Source organism: Bactrocera latifrons, unplaced genomic scaffold (assembly GCF_001853355.1).
Source record: "Bactrocera latifrons isolate USDA-ARS-PBARC rearing strain unplaced genomic scaffold, ASM185335v1 scaffold_318, whole genome shotgun sequence".
In the NCBI taxonomy this organism is placed as follows: domain Eukaryota; kingdom Metazoa; phylum Arthropoda; class Insecta; order Diptera; family Tephritidae; genus Bactrocera; species Bactrocera latifrons.
This window is the reverse complement of record NW_017536830.1, coordinates 9807-18076: the sequence shown is the minus strand read 5'-3', so window position 1 is coordinate 18076 and position 8270 is coordinate 9807. Positions and strand designations below refer to the sequence as shown.

The 8270-nt window shown below is 38.4% G+C and overlaps 3 protein-coding genes across 3 annotated transcripts; 1 reads left to right on the top strand and 2 right to left on the bottom strand.

Annotated features, from left to right (window-relative positions):
* Positions 1-1651: 1651 nt before the first annotated feature.
* On the bottom strand, positions 1652-2114 carry LOC108970961. Its single transcript, XM_018936704.1, has one exon. The coding sequence runs from the start codon at positions 2093-2095 to the stop codon at positions 1850-1852; it is 246 nt and encodes an 81-aa protein (XP_018792249.1). The 5' UTR covers positions 2096-2114; the 3' UTR covers positions 1652-1849.
* Positions 2115-2237: 123 nt separating this feature from the next.
* On the bottom strand, positions 2238-2745 carry LOC108970962. Its single transcript, XM_018936705.1, has 2 exons — positions 2483-2745; positions 2238-2364 (listed from the first exon to the last, which is right to left on the bottom strand). The coding sequence occupies exons 1-2, from the start codon at positions 2527-2529 to the stop codon at positions 2262-2264; spliced, it is 150 nt and encodes a 49-aa protein (XP_018792250.1). The 5' UTR covers positions 2530-2745; the 3' UTR covers positions 2238-2261.
* Positions 2746-6739: 3994 nt separating this feature from the next.
* Positions 6740-7850, top strand: LOC108970950. Its single transcript, XM_018936685.1, has 2 exons — positions 6740-7075; positions 7153-7850. Exon 2 carries the CDS (start codon positions 7388-7390, stop codon positions 7625-7627), a length of 240 nt encoding a protein of 79 aa, XP_018792230.1. The 5' UTR covers positions 6740-7075; positions 7153-7387; the 3' UTR covers positions 7628-7850.
* The last annotated feature ends 420 nt before the right edge of the window (positions 7851-8270 follow it).

Sequence of the window (8270 nt, the reverse complement as noted above, 5' to 3'; positions counted from 1 at the left end):
CGGAAGGTGGAGAAACCGTACGAATCACTGCAAGTCAATGGATATGTGTAATCTTGCCTATACTCATATAAAAATATATATATGAATATATTATATGTGTGTATATTACTGTACATGCACATATGTATGTATTTATTATACACGTCAGTATGTTTGCACGAATATTTGTCTGTATGTTGTGTGTGGCGCTCATAATCTGCATACAATTTGTGGCTTCAGCACAATGCAAAATGTGACATCAATAACACCGACTAACAATGAAATATGAGCGGTGTTCGCCATTTTGCGGATTTGCAAAATAAAATACACAACAACAATTACAATAATACGCGTACAATGTAATATTTTAATTTGGCAGAGGTTTGTGGCAGTTGGAAAAAAATTACAACAAAGTGAAAATTTATTTGCAAAATTTCTGCATGCACAGGCACATACATGCATSGAATGTGTATATGTATATCTACATATGAATGGATGTATATACATATGTACATATATGAAGTTAGTATATGTATATATTGTGCTATTTGCATGCACTTTGCAGGCGTGCGTGTGCTTTGTGGTGTCGTCAGCCATTTTGGTGGAGAAGCGAAATCGCGTGCTGGATTGGCTTTCTCCAAGAAAAAYAAAAAGCATAACGGTAGAAAAATCTTCACTGCAGATACGCACAACATGCGACACGTGACGACGTTGTCTTTGCTGTGCACGCGACTGTGCTAAGCCATATGGTATGTGTGTGGCTGCGGTTATTTAGATTTTAAGACATTAGCTTAATGAAGAGAAATGTTTYGGGATTAACGACGGCAATCACGAATAACTTTTTAGTTCATTAATAGCGATGAAGCTTGGCTAATCTCTCTATACATATATACTCCTTTACGAAGACAATGCCTATGATATGGCTGATAAATTGAAGGAACTATGAYATGAGATGGTTCACTACTCACCGGAATTCGCTCCCATTGCTTATTTTCTGTTTCCTATATTGAATTTACGGCTTGTTGCAAAATATTTCACACGAAATGGGACCTCAAGRTAGAAAAACGCATATTTTCAAGAGGCCAAAGCTCCACACTAACGAACCGTTAACTTTATATTGAAAGATCGTTGGTTGGTTGGTTGAAAAGGGCGGCGCGTGAGTGCTTTATCATGAGGTCCATAGTGCTTCCGCGTGGTAAACAATTAAAGTCTTATCCAGCAACCCAGCTGCCCAATGTTCCTTAAGTTGAAGCCAATATATCCCGTCTCAATCGGCAGGAGGAATTTTCCATCAATTCATCATCCTCGGTTTATGCTCTGCATCCCGCCGTATCTATTTTTGCAATGAAAGGCTGTAATGACAAATGMATTTACTCTGGCTGGAAATTATGCTCATGAACCAAACGATTTTCATTCAAAAAAGCTCTGTGAACAGGGGAATTTTAGTAAATTAAAATCTWCTCCACTTCTACTTTACTCCAGAAGACTTTGCTCACTCGCCCGYTAGACTTTCGCCAAACTAAAACTAGTTGCGAACTGCTTGCTTGCTGTTTCTGTTATTTTTCCGCTCAATTTGCAATGCAAATAAACTCGCCGTCAATAAAAGCTTATTTATTGATTGCCAGCGAAATCAGAACAGGTCATAAACATACGATTATAAACATTTCTAATGTTTAACGTTTAACTATAAAATATATAATTTATTGGAATACTAAGAAACAACTTGGATGATATTTTATATCAGTGAATGTCATGCGAATAAACATGTGGGACGTCGCAGTTTTTGATGCTTTAGCGAGTAAAATTTCCAGAAATGCTCTTAGAACTCATCTTTGGACACCCACTATCGAGAAGCCAGGATGCCAGGCGCCTAGCAGAAGTGCAAACTGTTGAATTGTTCGCGTTGATTGTTCACCATGTTGTTGTATTTCCATTTGTCGGCACTATTGCAGCTACTCGATGTTGCYGAGGGCACACATAAGCGKCCACCGAAGCTTTGTGCCATGCTGTTGGCGGGACTCGAGGCGAGCGCTTGCTTGTTGATTGTCATGTTGCGCATCGGGCTCACATCCTTGGCAAGGGTGGCTTTGGAAACTGAACGATGTTTTTGGACCATTTTGTTGTTGTTTAATAAATTTTCTTTGCACTTAAAAAACGTATTACTAGAAAAACTAACTACGTGTTAACGTGTGAGCCGGGTCGGTTAATAACGGAAGCAACTGTAGAGCTTAGTCGGCGAACTTAATGCTCAGTCTGTGGGGGAGTGCTGGGTGGCGTTTGATTCAAGGAACGTTCTGTAGCAGCGTTAGCAACGCAAATTCTAGGCGATTRCCGCAGTTGGTGGTACGTGAGCCGCCTTGCTTGGAGGATAAATGTTTAGAAAGGCTGCAAGAGAAAGCAAGTGAGACATTCATTAGCACGAAATCCACGAAGGCACCAAAGYAAGTGAGTCTCAAAGCTCGAAATCCAAGATAGGACTAACGGAAGTGAGTCRCAAACTTACCTTAGGTTGTTAAGTAGCTTCGCTTTGGTATCTGCGCGGTTATTCATTGACACACAAGTTTATTTGACATCGGTTTCGAAAATTTTCCAATGCTAACATGTATTGTGGAATAATTTTTGAATTGTTGTTTYGGGTTGATCTGCTGATAGCTTATTAAAGCTCAAGTTGATTCTTTGATTTTGAGTTTTAGACGCGTAAAGTTTTAAACGATATTAACGCTTTGACTTTCTTCAACGAACTGTTTGGTGCCGTGGTTGAGCTGCCGGATTTATACAATGGCCTCGGGCATGCGATCTTGGCGTGTTTTGTTTTGTCAAAACAAATATGTATATCGATAATTATAAATACATCGGCTGTTGTCAACTAGTTTTGTTTTTTATTATTTTTTCGTACTCTCGTTTTGCATAAATTGCGAAGAGGTTACGTGCGAAACTCAACGAATTGCAGGTCCAAAGACGCTTCGTCTCAATAACGAAGTAATGGGACTGATTTGCAGGTTGTTTACGTCATGTCTGCCCTAAGCGTGTGTTGAGGAGTTTCCTACATAGCAAGAATGTCTGGCTGATTCGGCAATTTTATGTGAAAGATGCTTTCACGAGTTTATGATCAAGTGTTGGTTTCCGAGTTAGATGAGTTTTGCCGTCTTAATCATCACATGGCCTCTTTTTAGGCATGTTGTTTACTGCAAAGAGTTTTGTGCGTTGAAAAATACGTGTACGTCACGAACACGAAATACTGACATCAATGAGAAAAKGTGATTTTTTAGTTCAGTGGTTTTGTAATACATGTATACTTATATTTATATAATATTATATATATTTCACATCATTGATTTGATTTCTTGTTTTGGTTATTTTTTAAAAACTAGTTCGGTATATGTTTATGCTAATATAGTAGTTGTTCTGACGTACTAAAACACGTGAYGACCCTGCATTTGTTTATTTTATCAGGGCCTAAATTATAAAGAATATGGTATAAATTTAGCGATTCGTTCGCCAAAAGCCGTTCTCGAGTGGTTTATGTGCGCGACCACCACACGATTGGTCGTATGCCCGAATCCTGACCGTTTTTTAATTTTCAACGTTAGTTTTGGTTAGTGTAAAAAGTGTTGTCGTGAACTTTTTTTTTGCCATCTTCATATCTTTTTCTTTACTGAAGTGGAAACCGCTTACGCGGTTATAGCCGAGTTAACAACAGCGCACCAGTCGTTTCTTATCTTCACAAGGTGACGCCAATTGGAGATTCCAAGCGAAGACAGGTCCTTCTCCACCTGGTYCTTCCAACGGAGTGGAGGTCTTCCTCTTCCTCTGCTTCCCCCGGCGGGTACTGCGTCGAATACTTTCAGAGCTGGAGTGTTTTYATCCATCTTTATATACATATCTTTTATTTTTGCGGTTATAACTTCTAAGGTGTTCAGAAAGTAAGATGAATTTGTTTAAAAATAAAAATGCAAATCAGTTTCAACTTCTTCAAGGTAATTACAGAATGATAAAACGCAATTTTTCCAATGCTTATGGAGCCTTCCAAACAGTCGTAGAGTCTTTTGTGGCACAGCTTTCAAGACCTTCTTCTATTTTTATCTCCTCAATCGCGTCAAAATGTCGTCTCTGCATTGGCCTTATGAGTTTGCTGAAAAGGCAGAAGTTGCACGAAGTCAAATCAGTCGATTACAGTGGTTGCGGATAAGTATGAATAAAATTTTTTGCAATAAAGTAACGAATAATCAATGCAGTATGATCATCAAGACTTGTTCTTAAGCTATTTATAGAAAATAAAAAACAAAACAGACTATTAAATACTAGTTCTTTCGCTTTTATGTGAGAAAACTGCTTTAAAAGTAAAGTTGATAATGGTATTTTGGAATTGATATTAAGGATCTAAAGAAGTTCTTGCGAAAGTTTTCAGAAGAAGATTCCAGGAGTTTGAAGACAATTTCTAATTTAGATAATAGAAATAAAATAATATTACAATACTTTGCATTCAATATTGGCATAATACTGAGGTTCCTGTCGAAACAATTTATAGCGATATCGGGTTCAGCATGGTACATTCGAAATGAAAGAACTCTGCACTTCTACGGTAAAGGAAGAAGTGGAGGTCAATAGAAAAAAATTCGAGTTTAAACTTCCTGAACATACAAATCCATTAGCTAATTTCTTGGTACAATCCAGCAATAAAGACCGAGTCAGAATGGTTACGTTGATTCCGTAGCGGAGAAGTGTGCAACAGACAACTGAGTTGAATGTATGCATTCATATGGAGAGCGACAGATTGACAATATCTCCTCTACCGGAAAAGCATTGGGTTGACCAACTCTTAACTTTTGGCGGTTATGAACAACAGCTGATTTTTGTTTACTTTCTTAACTCATTTGTGTGATCTATAAAGCAGTTTAAGTCACTCTAAACTGCCTTTTAAGGGCTTGCACCTGGAATGTCCGGTTCTTTATTCGCATACTTATTGGTCTTTAACGCACAATCTTTAAGAAGAAATAACCTTAGATGGCGTTCCATAACCCTCAAGCAATGTTTATTTCTTTTCTCAATTCGCTTGGGTTAGGTTAGATTAGGCTGGTAGGTCAATGACCCACGATTTAGGATACTTGCGGTCGAATTTTGGCAGATTCTGTGGTCCCACTAACGATTCTTCCACTTGCTGAAAGGTATCGATTTTTTGGGTAAAACGACAAACGTCCAAAAATGCATAATAAAACTGTTGAAATGAAAATAAGAAATTGGTTAACAGTACGGGCAGTGCCTTCAAAAAATTATTCAGGCTCTGTGGATTGAATTGTGGAAGCTATTGATATTGAGTTATGACATTTAATTTTATAATGTTCGAGCTTTTAGTCTTAAATGATTTCAAAGCTGTCTAGTTAGTGTTTTTAAAGGTTCCAGTTAATTCCACAATTTGCCTTTACCGAGCCTTGTTTAAAATTTTTCTTTTTATTCTTTTATTTTTGATTTTTTTGAGTTGAGCACATGATGTGTCTATTATTTTAATAAAATTTTGCACAAAAGTGCCGCAGAAGTTTGTAAATCAGAGCAGTGGATGCGCAAGCGGTCAGTAAATGTTTGCATGGAAGCTGGGCTTGGGCGTCTGTCTTTATATACTTTGTACCATGGTGGTTTTGTCATGACGGAATATAAATGGTAAGACTGTATGGGTGTAAAAGGCAAAACTCCTCAATATGACGTATTATTAAAAGTACAGACTGAAAAATCTACCATGTACATATACATATGTATATATGTGTAATAGCAGCTGTTATATATTATGTTCTTCATGAGACGGTCTGATTGTGATACTTCCCTACACGTTGCTCTCCTTGGTATTGGGTTTTGACCAATTTTTGCATAACTCACACGCTTTAAAGGTGTGATTTCGATTATATGTATGTATGCATTCTTTTTGTAAGTATGTATTTGTGTTTGTATATGTTCGTCATGCGTGTGGTAATTCATTGGTCAGAAAATTGGCTGATGCAATGCGACTGGTAACTTTCATCACATGCGGCTGAATAATAATAAATTCAGCGCGAATGGGGCCTTCTATGCAGCAGTTATCCGAAATACTGGTGGCTTACATATGTATATCCATATGGTATATTTCCTCAGATGAAATATACTTGGCCTTAGCTACAAAATTTCTGTAAAAATTTGAACTTATGTTTTCGAAATATTATTGATAAATTTAATATTAAAAATACAWTATTTTCAYATAATTGGATAATTAGRGGTTATCCTGAAMTACTTAGCAGCTATTGATTTTCTATGAAGTTTAAATTTATTTCCACTTAGTTTCCAAAAAAAACTAGGCCCCGCATACTGTCAGTAACTGAGACCCACCGTTGCCCGAATCCACATGTTTTTGTTGCATTTTATGAATAATCCACCTGCATTGCCTGTCATTTGCTAATGGCCCGCACTCTGCTTGATTGGTTGACTGGCTGGCTGGCAGCAGCAGCAGCTATAGCAATTGCTGGTTATTTCGTCGAACCGACTACAAAGTATCACTTGGCTGCGGAATGCTCTGTTTCCGACCTCTAACCGCCCACCGCAATTCGTGCCGAGTTCGCTGCGAAACCAGTCTAGTGGCTGATTTGCATTTGTTATTGCAAAGGCAAGACTGAGACACGTCGCATACAACAACACCAAATTATAGCCATACTACAATACATTGCCCGGCTGGCAGCTGGCAGCTGGCCGCTCGTCACTCGCCTCTCAATGACTTTAGAACAGCGCTGGCGCTGCAGTTGTCTGGAAGCTGGCGCTTTCGGCTGTCTGCAACACGACGAGAATATTTAAGGGCCTTGTAATGCACGTGAGCGCTCTAGTAAGGTGAAACAGTGCCACGGAGAAAGGCGTCAGCGCAGCAGTCTTTGTACAACGAATAGTTATCAAATCAACTAAACGCGTCAGGCATTCGCTTCTGCGCAGTTACGAYTCTCGCTGTACAATTTTCTAACGGGAAAAATAGCGTCGCTGCACTCAACAACATATATTAAACAGATGAACGTTTGYCAAACCGATTGGTGTCAATGCTGAGACCCTCGACCACGGATACCAAGCTGAAGCTACTGAAAACCTTGCAGTATGTATTACAAATAAATTTATTTCCATCGCTAATAGTATCATTACCAATGCTATGTACTTTAACTATGCTTGCAGTTTGTCCAAAAACCTCGCTGTCTGCAAAGGCTCACGCACCGGCAATACCGGCAATAATTTAGAACTTAAAGTTCTAACACAAATCCAGCACGTACCGTGAACTCGTCTTAGGGCTAATTGGATAACGTGAGCAGACAAGCAAAACTTCAGTAGGCTTCATACGATTTGGTTATTTGGCGATTCCTGGGAAATTATTACAAAAAATACACGTTTACCTCCACTCTCATCCTTCAAAATGGTTTACCACGAGCGCACGGAACGTCACATTTCACCAACAGATCAAGCAAACTCGAACGCGACGAATAGTAAGCCACAAGCCGCAGTTACCAAATATGTCATGGAACACCGGTCATCGAGCARCTCGAGTACTTCCACTAATTGTRRCAGCCATAAGTCGCCTTCAGAGGATAAATGGAAGTTTAATAATATGGTGCGTAACGACCGTGAAAAATTCAACAGTTTGCATTTCTGCTGATCATGGAAGCGCTATGTTCGGCTCCCCACCCTCATACCTCACCGTTAGTTTAGCTAAGCCGCTTTCCTCAGTTGTTGAGCTTTAAGTAAGAACCTTCATAATGTGATCTATATAATTTAGTCATAAACCGGTGCAYGTACATACATACATACATACGTACTTATAAAGTTGTTATAATACCAAATAGTTTGGTGATCAATAAAACTACATATGACAAATGGAAGTAACTTTTGTTTAAGGTATAAAGCTAGAGCATTCTTCACGCCTCCAAAATGCTAATTCTTATACTGAGTGTAAAGTTCCTATAACTTATCTTCTAGTCTTATTGATGCGGAGCCATTGTGCTAAGACGCGACTTATTCTCTTGTCCAAAGGACGCATTAGAAAGGTAGTAATGAGAAAGTGTAGCATTAAACTGTTTTAAGAGGAGAGAAGCTTCACTTAAGTGCAGTTGGGGATATGGTCACCGTATTTCAGCTGGAGCTGATGTTGAACTATTGCTTTTAAGTTAAAGGGAATCTTCCTTATTTACTGAAATGAGAAAGTACCAAAATTACTATATTTAGTAGTGTGGGTATTTCAAGTAAATATCAATAATCAAAATCATTATAATAAGGATATGAATACCGACTTCATACAAATT